The sequence below is a fragment of the Symphalangus syndactylus genome, chromosome 21 (genome assembly GCF_028878055.3).
Source record: "Symphalangus syndactylus isolate Jambi chromosome 21, NHGRI_mSymSyn1-v2.1_pri, whole genome shotgun sequence".
NCBI lineage: Eukaryota > Metazoa > Chordata > Mammalia > Primates > Hylobatidae > Symphalangus > Symphalangus syndactylus.
The window spans coordinates 52500277-52520073 of record NC_072443.2 but is presented as its reverse complement, the minus strand read 5'-3'; the positions used below and the strand labels follow the sequence as shown (position 1 = coordinate 52520073).

Sequence of the window (19797 nt, the reverse complement as noted above, 5' to 3'; positions counted from 1 at the left end):
CCAGATGCTAAGGCTGGGTCCCTATCTCACCCCATGATTTCTTCTCAATAGCCCAGAGCGGGTCTGGTTCCCGCAGGCACTTGGTGGCCCGTGAGTGCCTGATCCACAGTGTGAGCCACACTGTCTATTTCTCACTTGTCTCTGTTTCTCCCACAGGGAGCCCCATAAGTCTTTGCTGATTGACAGAAGGAGCTGTCAGTCTACCCCAGGAGGCAGGGAGATCCCTAAAGGTGAGGACAGGGCCTTCTTCACACTTCTGTCTCCTAAACCTCCCAGAAGCCTGGCAGGAAGGAGAAAGAAAAATGCTTGTTGAAAGAGAATATGTGTGAGACTACCCAGACAGGTGCAATTCCTGGGTTAGAAGGGGCAAGACGGGATGATGTGGGGGTGGAGCAGAAAAGTGGGGTATGGTTGTCTGAGTGTGACTGGGGTTTTCAGGAGTGGAATAAATGGTAAGAATAGGGCTGGGGACTGGAGTGGAATGGGGAGGAACAGGGACAGGATGCAAGTGGTATGAGGCGGGGTGGGATGGTGGAAGGCTGCCCTCTGTCTCCCCTTCCTCTGCCTCTGTCCCGTCGGGCTCCGCAGCCAGCTTTTAGTTCGAGCCCTCTCCCGGGCGTTACCACCCTCCCTCTGTGGCCGGCGCGCACCTGCAGTGCTAGGCAGCGCGCATCACTGCTCTGCAGCGCGGCGCGCAGGTCCTCCACCAACTCGCGCAAGCTGCTGTTCTCCTCCTCCAGACGCGCAACGCGCTCGCAGTCGGGACCGCTGTCGGGGCCAGGCGCGCAGGGCGGGCGGCGGCGGCGGCGCGGACGGCGCAGGCGGATCTGCGTCTCGATGTGCTCGCTGAGAGCGCCGCGGGGCAGCCGGGGCCCCGCACGGGTGCCGAAGTAGCCGCAGAGGCGCGCGTGAAACTGGCGAAAGGTGAGCTCCGGCGGCTCGGCGCGCAGTGCCAGGCGCGCCTCTTCGTCGGTATCTGAGTCCCCGTCCGTGGCCAACTCAGCGGCCTCATCCCCGGCGGTCACATCTCTGGAGTTCGCGTCTCCTGCTGCCTCCCTGGCCGCGGTGGCCCCCTCCGCGCGCAGCCCCAGCACAGCGCAGAGCGCGCGGAAGTCGGCGCGCGGCAGGCGGCCGGCGCCGCGGCAGTCCAGGTGGTGGAAGACCTCCTGCAGGTACTGGTCCAGGCCGGTGGCCAGCACCACGATCTCGTTCTCCACGCCGCGGTCCAGCCCATAGTGGTGCGCCAGGGCGCTCAGCAGCCACTGCGTGCGCCGCGCAGGTCGCCGGTACGGGTCACCTCCCGCGCCCTCCATGCCGGCCTCCGCGCCCGCGCTGCCCGGCTCCATCGCTGCGCCGCGCGCCTTGCTCCTCTGGTCCCTCCTCCGGTCCCTTCGCCCCGCCACTTCCAGGGGCGGCCCCAGAGTTTCTCGAAAGGAGGGGCTTAGTGGTCGCGGTCTGGTTGGAGCGGCGCCGGGGACCGTGTCCAGCAGCTGCGCTGGCCTCACAGTGCGTCTGGTTTACCCCAGTTGCTTTGGAGGGGTCTGGGGTAGGGGGTCCAGGAACCCCCGGTACCCCCGCAGCGCCACCAGTGCCCGGTCGGCGTCCGGGTCTGGCTTCTCCGCGTGACACCCGCGCTCTCCTCTTCTCACTCCCGGGGCGTTCCTGGAGTCTGCGCTTTTCCTCCCACTCCCGGCCGTCCACTCTCAACTCCCTCCTCCCTCCGCCCCGCCCGCCTGGCGCGGAGAGTTCGCCCCGAGACCTGGGCGAGGGGTTGGCGCGGGATCCGAAGCCCAGGAGGGCCTTGGGGGTGGCGGCCTCGTCCGGTTGCTGGGGATGTGCCCCCACACCCAAGCGTCACTCTTCCTCCTTTCCCCGGAAGGCCTTTCGAGGGTTGCCTGGCAAGCCTGCTCTCGCCGCCCTGTAGCCGTAGGTGCGGAAAAGCCTCCCCTCCGCTTAAATTCAGCTACTGGATTTCCGAACCCACTTCTTGTGCCACCATAGACTGTGCAAAGAGCCCCAAGTAGTAACTGGGAAAGAGAAGAAAACAGGCTTGGAGAGGCAAGGGGTCTAGGTTAGGGGCACCCCGCTGGTGAGAAGCCTATCTGAGACGAGCTCTGTGCTAACTGCTCTCTCCCGATCCCTGTTGGGGGTGGGGATAGGCCTCTCGGGAAAGTGGTGTCTCCCGGCCCTGCCACCTTTGTGCCTGCGGGTGCTGACTTGGCAATAGGATCCGAGTTCCATCTCTGAGCTGGGGTTAGGTTAACAGGTCGATGATTGGCTGATGTTTTTTCTGGTGTTTTAGAACACATTTCTGGAAGAGGAAGAAAAACCTGCTTTTCTGGTGAGTGCTAGACTGTGTTCCCTTTCTTTTTCACGAGAGGGGTGCAGTGATACTGTGATATTGTCCACCTGTTACCTGCACCGGGAACGGTTATCCAGCCACGGTATCCAGCCACGTTAGGGCAAGAGGCAGACTCTTCAGCTGTTCCTAGCTATAACAGAGACAGAATCTTGCCTTGTGGATAACTCTGTGGGTTTAAATGTAAAATCTTGCCGTTTGAAAAGCGGTAGCATTCTGTCTCCTCTGCCACAGTATCCCCGAATCAGCACTTTGTCCATTTGGCAAATTCGTACTTGTTCTTGAAGGCTTTGCCCAGAGTACATATCTGCTGGGAAGGAGTTAGGGGCTTCTCCCCAAGCATTTTGGACATACTCTTTTAGGTTTGTTTTTAATTATAAAATAATGGCAATTTGACAAAGTTTTTACATCACGTCCACTTCTTGGCTTCTACCTTAGAAAGCCACTGTGCCCAGGATGTTCTCTGCATCATTGTTTATTACAGTGAGAAACTGGAGACAACCCGATGTCCATCAAATCAGCTAGGACTCAGCAAACGAGGATGAGCGGACACAGCAAGGCACAAGCTGATTATGCACAACACTGACGCTTACGTAACAAGAACAAAAACACCCAAAACAATAATAAGTATTTTCTACTGGGACATGTGTATGTGAGTGCACAGAAGATGGAGGGATTCATAAGTGGATTCAGTGGTTCTTTCTGCAGATGGGAGACACTGCAGTATTTCCCTTTTGATAAGATGTTCTCATGTGTTTCTTTTTCTTGGCCGGGTGTGGTGGCTCAGTCCTGTAATCCCAGCACTTTGGGAGGCCAAAGCGGGTGGATTGCCTGAGGTCAAGAGGTCAAGAACAGCCTGGACAACATAGTGAAACCCCGTCTCTACTAAAAATACAAAAAGTTAGCTGGGCATGATGGCAGGCGCCTGTAATCCCACTTACTCGGGAGGCTGAGGCAGATGAATCGCTTGAACCCGGGAGACAGAGGTTGCAGTAAGCTGAGATCTTGCCACTGCACTCCAGCCTGGGCGACAGAGCAAGACTCTGTCTCAAAAAAAAAAAAAAAAAAAAAAAAAAAAGAACCTGATTTTATTTCATGTCAGCACTGAGAGCTGGCAGCCCAGGCAAGAGTGCAACACCCTCCCCACCCCCCCATCCCTGCAGCTGGTGAAGGAATCCTTTGAACAGTAGCTTTCCTGGGCCAGTCAATATTGAAAAGAAAGCTTTTAAACGTCTTGCTGGGAGCCGTTGCCGGCCTCCGCTCCCCTACAGCTCAGGGAAGTAAGGGTTGATAATGGTTTGCTGTCAGGCCTGTCTGCCCGCCCCGCGGTGTTACCAGGCACCTCTGAAATAATTCTGGTTGCATCCACAAGGTTTTTGTTTAAGGTTCAAAGTGAGCAAACTCAGAGGTCTCCTTGCGTTCTTTTGTATGAGCTGGGGGGATGGGCATGTGTCTGTGTGGGAGAGAGTCAGGACTGTGGCAAAGAAATGATTTTCTGAAGTCAGTTCAGTATTGTTTGAGCCATTTCAAATAGTATATTGTTTAAAATGTCTTTTAAAGGTCCGGGAAAATGCTAAAAAGCAAAAATCATCCACCATTCTGCCACCAAGAGAGGACCACTGTGTATTTCTGATGTATTTATTTCCAGACTTTTCTATGTATTTGAGCATGAAAGAACTTTTTGGAGTGATTGAAATACTCTGTCTTCGTGGTGTAGTGGTTGCATGACTGTGTACATCTGAATTTTACAGTGTGCAAATTGTAGCTCATTCAACTTGACATGAAAAGCACAGTGGAAAGGGCGCCATTGGGATCTTTCTTTGCACAGGAACTGAGCTTTGTAAACAGCTTGGCTGTGGTTTCTTTGCAGACACTGCTCCAGAGGCTGCTCTGTGCTCTCTCGGGATGAACTATAAGGTCCTTTGTCATCCCCCACAGATGCCCACTGAGATGGTTTTCAGCTTTTCTCCGCAAAAACCTTACTGTGAACAGTTTGCGCTGTATCTTGAGCGATTTGTTACTGGGCCAAGGAGTATACATATTTTATAAGCTTGTGATATTGTCAGACTGTTTTTTGGAAATTTGTGTTATTCTATCCAGAGCCCAGAACTGTCTGGGAATGTCCTTGGGCCATTATTTTCAGTGTCATAAAGGTTTTGGGTTTTTAGGGGTCTTGGTTAGTGGATTTGCTTAGTGTTCAGACACCAAGCTTTACTTCTATTAAAAATAGGCCTGTTGTTAGGCAAAGATTTCTTAGATACAACACCAAATGCATGATCCAAAAAACAAAAAAATGATGAATTGGACCTTCATCAAAGTTCAAAACATTTGCACTTCAAAAGATACTATTAAGAAAATAAGACGAGCAAGAGACTAGGAGAAAATATTTGTAAAACATATGCCTAGTAAAGGACTTATATTCAGAATTTACAGTGAACTCTTACAACTCAGTAACAAGAAGACAAACAATCCAATCAAAAAGTGGGTGAAGATACAGAGAAGATACATTTCACCAAAAAGTTGTATAAATGGCCAACATGTACATGAAACAATCTCAGTATTCTTAATTGTTAGGGAAATGCACATGAAAACTATGATGAAATACTATATTATACTCACGAGAATAGCTGTAGTGAATAAAACAGGCAATAAATCTTGTCAAGAATTTGGAGAAACAGGAAACTTCATGTTGTTGATGGGAACATAAAATGATGCAGCCCCTGTGGAAGATAGTTTGGCAGTTTCTCAAGAAGTTAATCACAAAACAACCATATGACCCAACTCTTCTACTCCTAGATATCGACCCAAGAGAGATGAAAACACATCCACACAAAGACTTGCGTGGGAATGTTCATAGCAACATTGTTCATAAATGTCTAAATGCCCAAGCCAAATGCCCATTAACTGATGAATGGATAGGCAAACTGTGGTCTGTCTGTACAATAGAATATTATTCAGTCACGAAAAGGAATGAAATACTGACACATGCCTCAGCATAAATAAACCTCAGAAACGTAACGGTAGGTGAAAGAAACCAGTCACAAAGCCAGAACACATAGTGTCTGACTCAATTTATAGGAAATGTCTAGAAAAGGCAAATTTTTAGAAACAGAAGGTAGATATGGTTGCCTAGGACTGGGAGTTGGAACAGAGATTAATTATAAATGTGCATGAAGTCTTATTAGGGGGATGAAAATGTTCTAAAATGAATTTATGATGATGACTGCACCACTCAGTAAAGTTACTGAAAATCACTGAATTCTATGCTTGAAATGGATGGATTTTATTAAATAAAAAATACTTCAGTAAAGCTGTTAAAAATGCGGAAGGGGCAAGAAGAAGGTGGATGTAGCTGATTCCCAATATGCTTCCAGCTGCCAGAGTCTTGGGATAGCTTCAGGAAGGCCTCTACATAACCTGTGGGAGCTTGGGAACTCCCCACCCAGCAGAGTAAGGAAGCAGGGATGGATTTTTCAGTGACCTTGAACACCTTCCACCCCTGGATGCTTGTCCCTCTGCTTACCAGAGGTACAGTCCATGTCTTCATCCCCTTGAAGTGGGGCCAGCCTCATGACTTGCTTTGGTTAATGGCATGTAGCAGAATGACATGGTGCTGCTTCCACACCTAGGTCCCAAGAGGCTTTGCAGCTTCTTCTTTGCCCTCTGGGATCCCTGCTCTGAGAATGCCATCTGAGGAAGCCAGGCCAGGCTATGGGGAGATGAGGCACCACATAGAAGGAAGCTGGTGTACCACTAGGGGCGGGGGAACCCATGGAGGGGAACCAAGGGGCCCATGGAGAGCCAGCAGCAACTGCCAGACATGCAAATGAGGACTTCTGGCAGCTTCCAGCCATGTCGGTCCTCCAGCTGAGCACAGTGTAGGGAGTGAGCCCAGGCGAGGCCAGCAGAGAACTACCCAGCTGATGCATGGAGTGGTGAGAAATAACAAGTGTTTGTTTGATGCCATTAAGTTTGGGGATGGTTTTTACTCAGTAACAGATAACTGAAACAGAAACCCCCTTCCTTTGCTTCTGATCTGCCAGCTCTGAAGCCATCTTCACTGAGGTAGGGTTGTAGACCCATCACTCTCATACCTGAGTAGTGGGTGGCACACCTTTGCCCTCACTTCATCCTGTGATGCCCTAGGTCTTGACCCAGACACCATCTCTCTCAGGGCAGTGGTTCCATATTCTGGTTGTGCGATACAATCTTGGTGGTAATTTAAAAATATGGCTCCCGTTCCTATTATTTATTGTACAACAAATCACCCCAAAACTTAGTGGTTTAAGAGAGCAACAACTTGCTTATGAATCTGCAATTTCTCATGATGGAGACAGCTTGTTTCTGTTCCTCAGTGTCAGCCAGGGTGGCTCAAAGACTGAGGGCTGGGATCATTTGAAGTCTTGCACTCTCATATGTCTGGGGGTTGAGGCTGGCAATTGGCTGGGAACCGTCAGTCACAACAGCTTCATGTGGCCATTTCACATGGCTGCTTGGGCTTCCTCACAACCTGGTAGCTGTATTCCTAGCATGAATACTATACCTCAAAAGAACAGGGCAGAGGTAGATGGAATTTGTATGACCTGGCCTCAGAAATCACATAGTGTAATTTCCTCTGCACTCTTTTGACTGAGCCAGTCACAGAGGTCTGCCCAGTTTCCAGAGAAGGGGACTAGACCCCCCAGCTGGGTGGGAGGAATGTGAACCTCATGATGCCTGCCAGAAGATTATGTGGGAGGGAATCTTTTGAGGTGGCTGTCTTTGGAAAATACAATCTGCCACTGGTTCCTAAGCCCCACCCCCGGAGAGTCACTTCTACAGGTCTTTAATGAAGCCTCAGAATTGTATTTTTGACATGTAGGTGTTTCCAATGCACATCCAGCATGGCACATTGGCCCTTGGTCCAAGACCTCTGGCCTCTCACTACTGAGCTTGGGGAGACATTGGCCTCTATCCTAGGTGGTGATGTGATCAAGGAACCTTTGGAGGGAAACCAGCCTCAGGCCAGTGGGTAGGACCTGGGGAGCAGGAGGCCTGATGTCTGTCCAAGAGTGGTGGTGGTGTTGAACTGCCCTTGTTAAAGGGCCCTTTTGGGGGCTGGTGTATCTGAGTAGCTTTGTATTCTTCCAGCCCTTCGTGTGTCTCCTGAGCACTTACTTCCTGGCATACAGACAGCAGTCTCCAGGCTGCTGCAGGTGGGGTGTGGGCAAGGTGGTTGCGGTCCTCCTGCTGACAGTTTGAACCCCCTCCTCACAGGGCCCACTGCCATTTGGTGTCTTCCCTCACAGCTGTACTTGAGGCTGTTTTTCAGACTGATTGAACCTGAGGAGTATTGGAGCGCCCAGTGTTAAAGGAGCTGTCCCATGCCCTGAGAGCGGTCTGGGGAGGCATGCGCTGGGAGGCTCAGGACTTGGGTCTCAGCCCCAGCTCTGTCACAGTTTTGCTCTTTGACACCAAGTAGGTCATAGCTCAACTCAGCTAGTTTTCTTAATAGCCAAGCATGTGTGTACCCTCAGCTCCCATTCTCTTGAACAAACTGACTGCTGGAGCGGGGTACCCTCCCTCAACAGAAGACCTGCCTTGGCTCCCCATTGCCCAAAGTCCTGTGCCCTAACCTGCCCTGTGGGGCTATGTACCATGGGCCCCGCACACTGCTACAGCCTCGCCATCCATTCCTGAAACTTGCCATGCCCTTTCATCTCTATGGGGCTTTGCATATGCTGTTCCTCTACCTGGGATGCTTTCTCTTTCACCGCCTCTGCCTAGTCACCCCCTAGATTTGGCTTTGCTCACTTCCTCCATGAAGCTTACCCTAGCCCTCTGCCCCAGCCGCTTGCTGTGCTGAGGTCTTCTACATTACGAGCCGCAGCCAGGGTTCTCAGCTTGGGTGGTTTAGCAGACGAGCGGAGGCTTTGGAGTCAGGCAGTCCGGATTTCAACACAGTGCTGCGCCCTCCTTGCTGTGTGACCTCAGGCGAATCGCCTCACCTCTCTAAGCTTTGTTTTCTCATCTCTGAGTTGGCGCTCATGATCACTAACCAGAATTCTCATGCTATTTTAAAGGACATCAGCGACAGAAGCAGAGAATCTAATGAGAGGGATCGTGGGGAGGTCTGGAGTTTGCAGCGCCCACAGCTTCCTTTGCTTTTATTAAAGAATGGGAAGTGGGAGCTGATGGAGGGGGAGGGAGGAGTCATCTACCCCTCTCCCCCATCGTACGGGCAAGGGCCAGGCTTATAGCAGGTGCTGACGTTCAGAGAAGAAACTCCTTAATGAGTGAATGAATGAGTGAATGAATGAAGGCAGCTGGTTTCTGAACCTGGATGCAGCCATTTGACAGACTGCGCTCAGTGGCTGAGGGGGAAAGCCCCGCCCCGCGGAGCCCCGCCCGCAGGCCGCACGCCGCACGCCCTCGCATTTCCTAGCAACCGCCAACGGAGCTGAGCTGCTGGGCCTGCGGCCGTCCCTGCACCCGCGGACGCTTCTCTCAGTCTTGGAGTCTCTTCGCTCGCGTGGCTGTGGATCCGGTGCGGGAGTTGCCGTCACGGTCCAAGTCCCTGCTGCCGCCCAGCGCTTCCGCTCGCAGGTACCGCCAGCACCTGGAGGGGAACCCCGACCCCTGCCCCCCCTTGGCCGCCGCAGCCCGGGACTCTTCCCGCCTCGCCTCGACGCGTGTTCCCTCCTCGGCGTTTGCCCGGCGTTCCGCCTTCATGGGCCTGAGCTGATGCCCCGAGCCCAGCACCCAGTGCACATTGATGTTCTGTCTTGGGGGCAGGGCTTGCCCTCCCGGACCTCGCCAGGCTCCTGCACGTGCTGCCCCCGGCCTGGTTTGCCTCTCCTCAAATAGCAAACGCATCTTGTGCTTAGGCGCAGCAGGCCTGCCTGAGCAGACGCCCCCTCTGCCGCCTGGTGGCTCCCGGGAGTTGCTCACCTGGGGTAGGCATTCCAGAAGCCCGGCGACTGACTCCTGGTTAGGCGAAGGAAACGGGGTTGCTCGTCGTCGTGCTTACTGCCAGACACCCTTATCTGTTGTTCCTTCATTCATTAATTCCCTAAGTCGATTGAGTACCGACTGTGTGGCAGGCAGTGAAGGAGCCCCGGCGTTCATCCAGGAGCAGGCGGGGGAAGCAGGAAAGAGAAGGGTGGGTGCTCCTGCAGGAGGCCGGGCTCACCTCCTGGAGCAGCCCTGGAATACAGGCGGGGACAGCCTTCACTTTCTCCCTGCCAGGAGCGCCGGCGGCCATGTCGCTACATGCCTGGGAGTGGGAAGAGGACCCCGCAAGCATAGAGCCCATCTCCTCCATCACCAGCTTTTACCAGTCCACGAGGGAGTGTGACGTGGAGGAACACCTGAAGGTCAAGGCCAGGGCCCAGGAGTCTGACTCTGACCGCCCCTGCAGCAGTATCGAGTCCTCATCTGAGCCTGCCAGCACTTTCAGCTCTGACGTGCCCCACGTGGTCCCCTGCAAATTCACCATCTCACTGGCCTTCCCTGTGAATACGGGTAAGTGCTAGAGCAGAATACCCTCTGAAAAAAGGAGGTGCATGACTTTCTGCAGGAGTTTAGGGCGCATGTGCCCCACATCCTCTCTCCACCTGCCTCACCCCAAAGCGGGCTGGCCAGTGCCAGCCAGGAGCACAGGTTGAAAACAAACAGCAATTTTAGGAGAGGCCCAACTGTGGCTGCATCAGCTTCACATACTTAATCCTCTCAACAACCCTAAAGCAGGTGATGTTCTGTCTGCTTTTTACAGCGGGAAAAAAAAACCATGGAGAGATGAAGGCATTGATTCTCATAGGCGCTTGTGCATCACCTAATACCTTGTTTAAAATACATTTTCCGGGAGTCTGAGGCAGGAGAGTCTCTTGAACCCGGGAGGCAGAGGTTGTGGTGAGCCGAGATCGTGCCGTTGCACTCCAGCCTGGGCAACAAGAGCGAAACTCTGTCAAAAAAAAAAAAAAAAAAAATTTTTTTTTTTTTTTTTTTTTATTGAGATGGAGTCTTGCTCTGTCGCCAGGCTGGAGTGCAGTGGTGTGATCTCAGCTCACTGCAACCTCAGCCTTCCGGGTTCAAGCAATTCTTGTGCCTCAGCCTCCCAAGCAGCTGGGATTACAGGTGTACGCCACCACACCCAGCTAATTTTTGCATTTTTAGTAGAGACGGGGTTTCACCATGTTGGCCAGAATGGTCTCGAACTCCTGACCTCTGGTCATCCTCCTGCCTCGGCCTCCCAAAGTGCTGGGATTAAAGGCGTGAGCCACCGCACCCGGCCAAAAATTACATTTTCTCCGATCTGTTGAATCAACATCTCTGAATGTAAAGGTGTATCAATTTGCTATTGCCACAAAAATGCGGTGCAACAAACCCAAACAAGCCCCCAAACTCAGTGGCTGCACACAGGAACCCGAGTTTCTCCTGGAGGTGCTGGGTGCTGGTCTAGGCTGGGTTCTGAAACAGCTCGGCGCTGCTTCATGTTGCTCCTCTTCCTCCTGTACCAGTGGGCTAGTCTACACCCCTTCTTGTTCTAGAAACACAGAGACACACAAGAGGGCAAGTCTAGCCCCACAAACACTCCTCAAGTCTTTGAGTGTCTCCCACCTGCTAGCATTTTATTGGCCAAACCAAGTCACATGGTTCCAGCCCAATATGAGGGGCGGAGACAAGTAGTACTTCACCTCTTGATAGACCTTGCTTTGTTTTGTTTTCATCTGCTTACTTGAACTAGCCCACCATTATGATTTCAACTTCTCCTGGTATTCTGTCAATGGTGTAAGTTTCTTGTATTGGTTGGAACCCCGAGAGCGTGCTAACAGACAACACGAGGCAGTGTGGAGCAACATGCTGTTTTAATGAGCTCCTTGGTTCAGGCTGGCTGAGGCCTAAAATGGCGTCAGCCCCAAGTGAGGATGGGGCAAAGGTTTTATAGTCTCCTGTAAACAGGAAGTGTCCTAGTCTGATGTAACTGCTGCGTTGTACCCGGATGGCCTCTTTCTCATCTTCAAGTCTTCCGGCCGGGGTAGGTGTCTTCCAGCCGGCTCTCCTCCTGCTTCTGCTAATTTGGCTGGTGCACGCTGCTGACGTAAGTGGCCTTACGCCTTGGGACTAGGCTTGAGAAGGGAGGTGTTATTCATCTCCTTAAGCTTTCAGGCCCTGGGGAGAATCTTACAGATGGTTGGTTAAGATATTTTGGAGGCCGTCTGGTTGGGTGTATAGTGTGTTTAGAACTGCTCCATCTTCTTGGTGAATTGAACTTTTTGTCATTTTATGGTGACCATTCCTGTCTAAAATGATGCCTTTACTCTTGGGTCTATTGCTATAAAGCAAAAGAGCCTGGAAAAAGACATCTGGCAAATACCAACTAAAAGAAAATTGGCACTTGATCTCCTTTAGCCCTCATCTCTTTCACAGCATCTTCTAAGCGTGTTTTTGTTGTTGTTGTTGTCCTCTACAGGCATTTATAAAATGGATCTCTGTGGGGCAGAACTTTATGAGACCTTGTGTGCCTAAGAGTATTTTTTATCATGCCAGTACCTTTAAATGACATACCTTCAGCTCTACATGAAATTCTAGTTTAATTGTTTTTTTTTTCCTTCAATAGCTGAGTATTTATAGATGAGTACATAAATGTTTCTTTATATAAATTGTTTATTTATTTTTGAGATGGAGTCTTGCTCTGTTGCCTAGGTTGGAGTGCAGTGGCACAATCACAGCTCACTGCAACCTCTGCCTCCCAGGTTCAAGCAATTCTCCTGTCTCAGCCTCCCAAGTAACTGGGACCACAGGCACATGCCACCACGCCCAGCTAATTTTTGTATTTCTAGTAGAGATGGGGTTTCACCATATTGGTCAGGCTGGTCTTGAACTCCTGACCTTAGGTGATCCACCCGCCTTGGCTTTCCAAAGTGCTGGGATTACAGGCGTGAGCCACCATGCCCTGCCTATAAATTGTTTATTTCAGAGAAATGAGATCCTACAACTTACTTTAAAATTTTTTGACATGATTTAGATTATCTTAGAATATGATCAAGGATACTTGTTTTTTGTTTATTTGTTTGTTTGTTTTTAGACAGAGTCTCCCTCTGTCACCCAGGCTAGAGTACAGTGGGGCGATCTTGGCTCACTGCAACCTCCACCTCCTGGATTCAAGTGATTCTCCTGCCTCAGCCTCCTGAGCAGCTGGAACTACAGGCACGTGCCACCATGCCCAGCTAATTTTTGTATTTTTAGTAGAGACAGGGTTTCTCCATGTTGGCCAGGCTGGTCTGGAACTCCTGACCTCAGATCATCCTCCCGCCTCGGCCTCCCAAAGTGCTAGGATTACAGGCATGAGCCACTTCGCCTAGCCAAGGATACTTGTTTTAATTTTGTTGTTTCATTTTAAACACCTGTATGTTAACAGTATTCCATTATATGTCTCTAATTTATCCTACCCCTTATTGGTGGATATTTGAGTTGTTTCAAACGTTTTTCTGTTGCAATTCTGCAATAGACATTCTTTACATACATTTTTGTGCATATATGTGGGCACTTCTGTTGCCTGTATTCCAAGAAGTAAATTTGCTGGATTAAAGGCATGCATTTATAGTTTTTGATAGATATTGTCAACTTCCCCTTTAAAAGGGCTAAATAACTTGCCTTTCTGTCTACAGAAAATGAGAGGCTCTGTTTGTCTACTTGCTGGCCCACCTGGGATTGAATCAGAAAAGGTCTAATGTTACCAGAGACTGGCAGGAGAAGCTTGACTCCAGTCTCTGCACAAATGCTAACTATTTTGGTAGCAGAAAAATTAATGCTGCAGCAGCCTCCTGGGGTTAAAAATTTAGACTTTAAAAACTACAGCTTTAAAGATAGTCATGTTTTTATAGAATGATATTTGGATTAAATGTTTATGGAGCTTATGATGTGAAAAGCCCCAACCGAGAGTGTGGAGTTTAAGCTGGAGTGTAAGCAAGCAGGGGTGGGGTCAGGGGGCTCATTGGGCTCTGGACTCTGGCAGAAGCCCATCTATACCTTCCACATCCTGTCACCCTGTCATGGGTGAAGCATTGGGTAGCTGTTTTCTCTGTCTGAAATATCTGCCAGCTTTGCTCCTCTAAGACTCTGCTAAGGTGCCCCTGGGAGGCCCACCCCACCCTCCCCATGCAGAGTTTGCTCCTCCGCCTTCATTCTTCACAACCTTGTTCCTGCTGCTATTATTGCACAAATCACATTGTACTGTGATTTTTTTTTTTTTTTTTTTTTTTTTTTTTACATGCTTCTTAGGGCCAGGAGGGACTAGAGTAAGGCAAGTAGGGCGTCTCTCCTAATAACGTCTGGCCTGGCCATGTGATTTCACTTTAACTCTATCACCTTTTTAACCCTAGGCCTGCTAACCAACACTCACTCTCCAACTGAGACACTCACTCTGAAAACCATGCACTTAAATTTTGCACTCGGGTGCCCAGTCCAGGTCGTGCTACTCTGCTGGCTAGGAGCACTGGACCTGTGCCTCCTTCCCCAAGTCGGGCAGGCAATGTGGAGTGCACAGCCTCTCACAACATCAAGCTCCAGGTAACTGGGGAGACGGGTCTGCTTTTCCACATGAGGTTAAAACAAGACTTTTTCAATCTGTATCTTCAAGGTCATAAGGGAAAATATGCAAGTTTGATTGAAAAATATAAGAAACACCCTAAAACGGACAGTTCTGTTACAAAGATGCGTCGTTTTTACCACATTGAGTATTTCCTCCTGCCGGACGATGGAGAACCTAAAAAAGTTGACATATTGCTATTTCCGATGGTTGCCAAAGTGTTCCTGGAGTCAGGAGTAAAGGTGCGTGTGTGAGTGCGTGTGGCCTTGCATATGGTCTCAGGCTCATCACGAAAAGTGTGCTGCTCCATGGATATGCAACATCAGCTCCACCTCCAGCTTGCTAGAATTGGAGAATCCCGTCCCCACCTCCTGAGTAGGAATCTGCACTGACCTGATCATTCCAATTCCTGACTTTTTTTTTTTTTTTGAGTCGGAGTCTTGCTCTGTTGCCCAGACTGGAGTACAGTGGTGCGATCTTTGCTCACCACAACCTCTGCCTCCCGGTTCAAGTGATTCTCATGCCTCAGCCACCTGAGTAGCTGGAATTACAAGCGCGAGCCACCCTGCCCAGCTAGTTTTTGTACTTTTAGTAGAGACGGGATTTCACTATGTTGGCCAGGCTGGCTTCGAACTCCTGACCTCAAGTCATCCTCCCACGTTGGCCTCCCTAAGTGCTGGGATTACAGGCGTGAGCCACCACACCTGGCCTATTTTTTATTTAGATATTTTACCCAGTAATTTCCAGAATGTTTCAAAAGTTTTTGTAGTTCTTGAGATTTCTTTTTTCTGTGTGTGTGCATGTGTGCAGACGTGTGTGTGCATGTGTGTGTACACACTACCTGCACACACACACTCCTGCCAGTGGTTTGGCCCTGGGTCATTGCTTAGAAGCAATCGAGGAGGATGCTATTTGCAGGTAATTACTTTGATTTTATTCTTCCTGAGGAATTCAAAAGTCTGACAGGGGCCAGCACACAACGCCCCATTTTACCTGAGCTCAGAGCCTGGAGAGTGACCAGGCACTGAAGTCAGGCAGTGCTGCTGCTGAGGGCCAGGCTGGGGCTGGGGCTTGCTCTGTTCGCCACGGCCTTTGCACATCTTTCCCCAGTTGACATCTCTGAATGTTGTTTTACACAGACCGTGAAGCCGTGGCACGAAGGTGACAAAGCCTGGGTGTCGTGGGAGCAGACTTTTAATATCAGTGTGACAAAGGAATTATTAAAGAAAATAAATTTCCACAAAATCACCTTGAGGCTCTGGAACACTAAAGACAAGATGTCAAGAAAAGTCAGATATTACCGATTAAAGACTGCCGGCTTCACAGATGACGTGGGAGCTTTTCATAAGTCAGGTGCTCTGATTTTATTTGAAATGGCTCTGGAAGCCTGGGGTTTACTCACTAGTAACAGCATAAAAGCCGGTGTCTCCTGGTTTCCTTCATCTAATTGGCATGTGCTCACACGGGTTTTGCAGACGTGGCAGGGCATCCCACCAGGCCGCGCTGTGGTGACAGGAAGCGCCACCTAGGGGAGTGAGGGTGTGGTGGGCAGTGTTCTTGCAACTCCACCTTTTGGGCCCTTTCATTCCAGGGCAGCTCTGATGCAGGCACCCACCACCGGTCTGGACTAGTATTATATGTTCACTGAAAAAAAAAAAAAAAAAAAAAAAACTTAGAGGATACCAAGGAACAAAAGAGAAAACTTAAAAATCCCCCCACCCCAAGCCAATTGTCTGAAGATTCTCATGTAGACTCTTCCAGACTCATTTGTGTAAATATTATATCAATATCAGAAAGTCTTTTTTTTTTTCCAAGATGGAATCTCGCTCTGTCACCCAGGCTGGAGTGCAGTGGCGTGATCTCGGCTCACTGCAACCTCTGCCTCCCTGGTTCAAGTGATTCTTCTGCCTCAGCCTCCCAAGCAGCTTGGACTACAGGCACGCGCCACCACGCCTGGCTAATTTTTGTGTTTTTAGTAGAGACGGGGTTTCGCCATGTTGACCAGGCTGGTCTCGAACTCCTGACCTCAGGTGATCCACCCACCTTGGCCTCTTGAAGTACTGGGATCACAGGTGTGAGCCACTGTGCCCGGCCAATGTCAGAAAGTCTTTTGAACTCATCTTGAAGGAGAGAGCCAGGAGGGATGGAAAGATCCAGGCTTTGAAGCCAGATGGTGGAATTCAGTCCTGTCTCCAACTTGTACTTGCTGGTAACTTGGGCATGTTCCTGAACATACGTTTCTCATCTGTAAAAAAAAAAAAAAAAAAGGAAAAATAACTAGTACCTGCTTCACTGGAATACTGGAGGCAGGTTGACGGGAGTGGTCCACCTGGGTGCAGGCAATGAGGGTGTGCATTGTCTGTAGAAAATTTAAGAACTGTAATTAAATGCTACCAATTAAACTATGACATGGCATTAATTGTAAGATGCATCCTGATGCTTAGAGATGATAAAAATTTAAAAAAGGCAGGTACAGTGGCTCATGCCTGTAATCCCAGCACTTTGGGAGGCTGAGGCAGGAGTTTGAGACCAGCCTGGGTAACGTGGCAAGACCCTGTTTCTACAAAAAGTTTAAACATCAGCCCAGCATGGTGATGTGCACCTGTAATTCTAGCTTCTTGGAAGGCTGAAGTGGGAGGATTGCTTAAGCCGGGGAGATCGAGGCTTCAGTAAGCTGTGTTTGTACGACTGCACACCAGCCTGGGTGATGGAGCAAGACCTTATCTCAAAAAAAAAAAAAAAAAGTAAAACAGACGTACATATTAGAATCAATAATGTATGGTACTATTATCGTTGTCAGCACCTTCCAGACAAGTATAATTATCCTCAATTTTGTGAGGCTGGAAAGCCTTGCTTTTCTCTGACTTTCCGGCCCACCTTCTCAAGGAGCCTTTCTGACCTTGGAGGCTTGGAACTTCCCACTTTCAATCTTTCATTTATGTCCAGGGTTTCTTACTCTTGGCACTATTGACATTTTGGGCCAGATAATTCCCCCCCTGTGGGGGCTGTTCTGTGGATTGTTGGGTGTTTTGCAGCATTTCTGGCCTCTCCCCACTAGCTGCCAGTAGTAGCCTGCCAGTTGTGACAATCAGATTTCTTCAGACATTGCCAGATGTTCCCTGGAGGTCAAAATCGCCCCTGGCTGAGAAACACTGATATGTATACCTAAACACTACAAGTTGTAGGCTTCCAGTGTGAGAAAATGGGATTCAAGGTAATTTTTCTCACCTGGACTAAAGGAAAGGACCATGTCCTCAAAGTGTGGGCTGTGGACCACCTGCATCAGATGCTTACATGCAGATTCCAGGCCTGTTCGGATCTGCTGAGCCAGACTTCTGGTTAGTATCTGCCCTGCAGTGGGCTCTCATTGGAGTAGGGTGCTGAGGTGGGAGTATCAGAAAGGATTCCTGGAGGAAGGGCCATAGTAGCAAAGTTTGGATGGGTAAAGGGAATTTGGTGGTCAGAAAAGGAAGGAGAAAAGGTGTTCTAGGGCCTCCAGGGAGAGGCCATAAGCCTCCTGCTATGAGTATTCTTATTGATTGATTGAGACAGGGTCTCACTCTGTTGCCTAGGTTGGAGTACAGTGATGTGATCATAGCTCACTGCAGCTTTGAGCTCCTGGGCTCAAGTGATTCCTCCTGCCTCAGCCTCCCAAGTAGCTGGGACCACGGATATGTGCCACCACACATGGCTACTTTTTAAATTTTATCTTTTATAGAGATTGAGTCTTACTATGTTACCCAAGCTGGTCTCTAACTCCTGGTCTTAAGCAATCCTCCTGCCTTGGCCTCCTAAGGTGCTGGGATCACAAGCGTGAGCCACTATGCCTAGCACTGTGAAACGTTGCAATGACAGCACCCGCTCCTTCCTGAACCCTGTCCCAAGCTTAGCATCACTGCTTCTTATTTAAGTAAGTTTTCCCCATTTAAAAAGCAGTGCAAATTCACTTTGTAAAACAATGTAGACATCACCTAGCAAAAAAGAGAAAAAATTAAAACCACGTGATTCCTGTCCAGAGATAGCCATTGTTAACATTTTTCCTGTGAATCTAGTGTACATGTTGTCTTAAGTCCTGCCTTTTCTCACTTAAAAAGATTTCTTAAACTCTTATTTCTTGGGAGTACAGAAATACTGTAAGAGTTCTGTCTCATATTATGAAGGGGATAGGATGTTTCTTGGATGCCTGGTAGGTCATGTGCCAGAACTTGTTAGCATTCAGCCTGCTGGTCTTGAAGGACACATCCTAATCTGACTCCGTGTACTAGTCAGGGTTCTCTAGAGGGAAGGACTAATAGGATAGATGTATATACGAAAGGGAGTTTATTAAGGATCACATGATCACAAGGTGAAGTCCCACAATAGGCCGTCTGCAAGCTGAGGAGCAAGGAAGCCAGTCCAAGTCCCGAAACCTCAAAAATAAGGAGGCCGACAGTGCAGCCTTCAGCCTGTGGCTGAAGGCCTGAGAGCCCCCTGGCAAACCACTGGTGTAGGTCCAAGAGTCTAAAAGCTGCAGAACTTGGAGGCTGATGTTTGAGGGCAGGAAGCCTCCAGCATGGGAGAAAGATGAAGGCCGAAAGACTCAGGAAGTCAGCTCCTTCCATGTTCTTCTGCCTGCTTTCTTCTAGCCGTGCTGGCAGCTGATTAGATGGTGCCCACCCAGCTTGACGGTGGGTCTGCCTCTCCCAGTCCACTGACTCAAATGTCAATCTCTTTTGGCAACACCCTCACAGATACAAGCAGGATCAATACTTTGCATTCCTTCAATCCAATCAAGTTGACACTTAGTATTAACCATCACACTCAGCATTTCTTTTCCCTTTAATCTGCTCCTCTGCTCAATTTCTCAGGACTGGGTGAAGACAGCATTCTTTTCAAAGCCCCCCAGTCATATTTAATTACTCCTATGCTCTCAATTCTGGGCACCCCCACCCGGTGCCCAGTGGGTGTCCCCTGCCTGTTGTTCTTGGGAGCTCTCTGCCCAGCTGTCTTCTCCCTTCTGCCCTCTGGCTTTCTCTGCACCCAGGTTTGTTCCCCCTCCTCTCTCCTGCCGGCCTGGCCTTTCTCTGTCTCCCCTTCGGCCCTGGTGCTGCCTTGCTCTGCAGCTGTTCATGGCTGCCCAGGGCCTTTAGAGAACCAAGTGGTTCTGGCCTTGAAGGCATTTTAGAATCTGTTTCCAAGGCTCCTTCTCACTGCCACTGCCCCTTCACACCACAGCCCACCTCCTGGTCCCTGCAGACACGTGGCTGTCCCTTGTGGTAAGGCCTGCCTCCAGCCAGCTGGGCATTCTTCTACGGCTCTCAGCCTCATCTCTTTCCCCAAAAATGTTATCTATAATTGAACACTGAATCCAATTTCACCTCCTTTTTTCCCCTTCTTTCTTGTAGCGTCTTTCATCTCCATTTGTCAATTCACTTCCTCCATTCATTCATTATCCTACCCATTCTTGGTGGCTGCCACGTGCATGCAAGGCCTCTAGGGATAGAAATGAAGGGCATTGAGGAGCTGACACCCTGGCTGGGGACAAGGCACTCTGGGTGCAGTGCTGGCTTTGTTAAGGACCACCTCTCTGACCACAGGAAAGTTACTTCAGTGTCAGATCTTCATCTGTGAGATGGGGAATGTTACTGCCCTCCTTAAAGTGGAATGCTAGGAGTGAGTGGGGCAGCGCATGTCATGGGCTCAATGCTCGCATTTGGAGGAGGCTGCTGGCCTGCTGAGGTCTGAGAACCTCAACGTGTGTGCATATCCCAGACGTGTGTGCTTATTGTTTTGAGTTTCCTGGAATTTGGAGGCAGCAGCTCCAGGAGAACAGGGGCCTTATCCATTGCTTCATCTTCTTCAGAGGAAGGTGACTCACTTATAGGCATAC

General features: G+C 49.8%; 2 protein-coding genes across 12 annotated transcripts in view; one reads left to right on the top strand and one right to left on the bottom strand.

The window, feature by feature from the left end:
- Positions 1–1790, bottom strand: part of EFCC1 (EF-hand and coiled-coil domain containing 1) — a 44402-nt gene extending 42612 nt beyond the window's left edge. For all 3 annotated transcript variants that reach the window (XM_055259074.2, XM_055259075.2, XM_055259076.2), the window contains exon 1: positions 651–1790. In XM_055259074.2, the coding sequence (XP_055115049.2) occupies positions 651–1346 (696 nt within the window). In that variant the 5' untranslated portion in view covers positions 1347–1790. The remainder of the gene's footprint in view (positions 1–650) is intronic.
- CFAP92 (cilia and flagella associated protein 92 (putative)) overlaps positions 1–19797 on the top strand; it is a 108808-nt gene that overhangs the window by 27939 nt on the left and 61072 nt on the right. For 8 of the 9 annotated variants that reach the window (XR_010118489.1, XR_008653450.2, XM_055259062.2 and 5 more), the window contains exons 3-5: positions 9587–9862; positions 13980–14170; positions 15068–15281. Coding sequence is in view for 7 of the 9 variants with exons in the window: in XM_055259062.2 (XP_055115037.2) it covers positions 9587–9862; positions 13980–14170; positions 15068–15281 (681 nt within the window). In the remaining 2 variants the exon portion in view is untranslated. Of the gene's footprint in view, positions 1–8445; positions 8945–9586; positions 9863–13979; positions 14171–15067; positions 15282–19797 lie in introns of those variants that run through there. The other variant, XM_055259066.2, reaches the window with a different exon arrangement.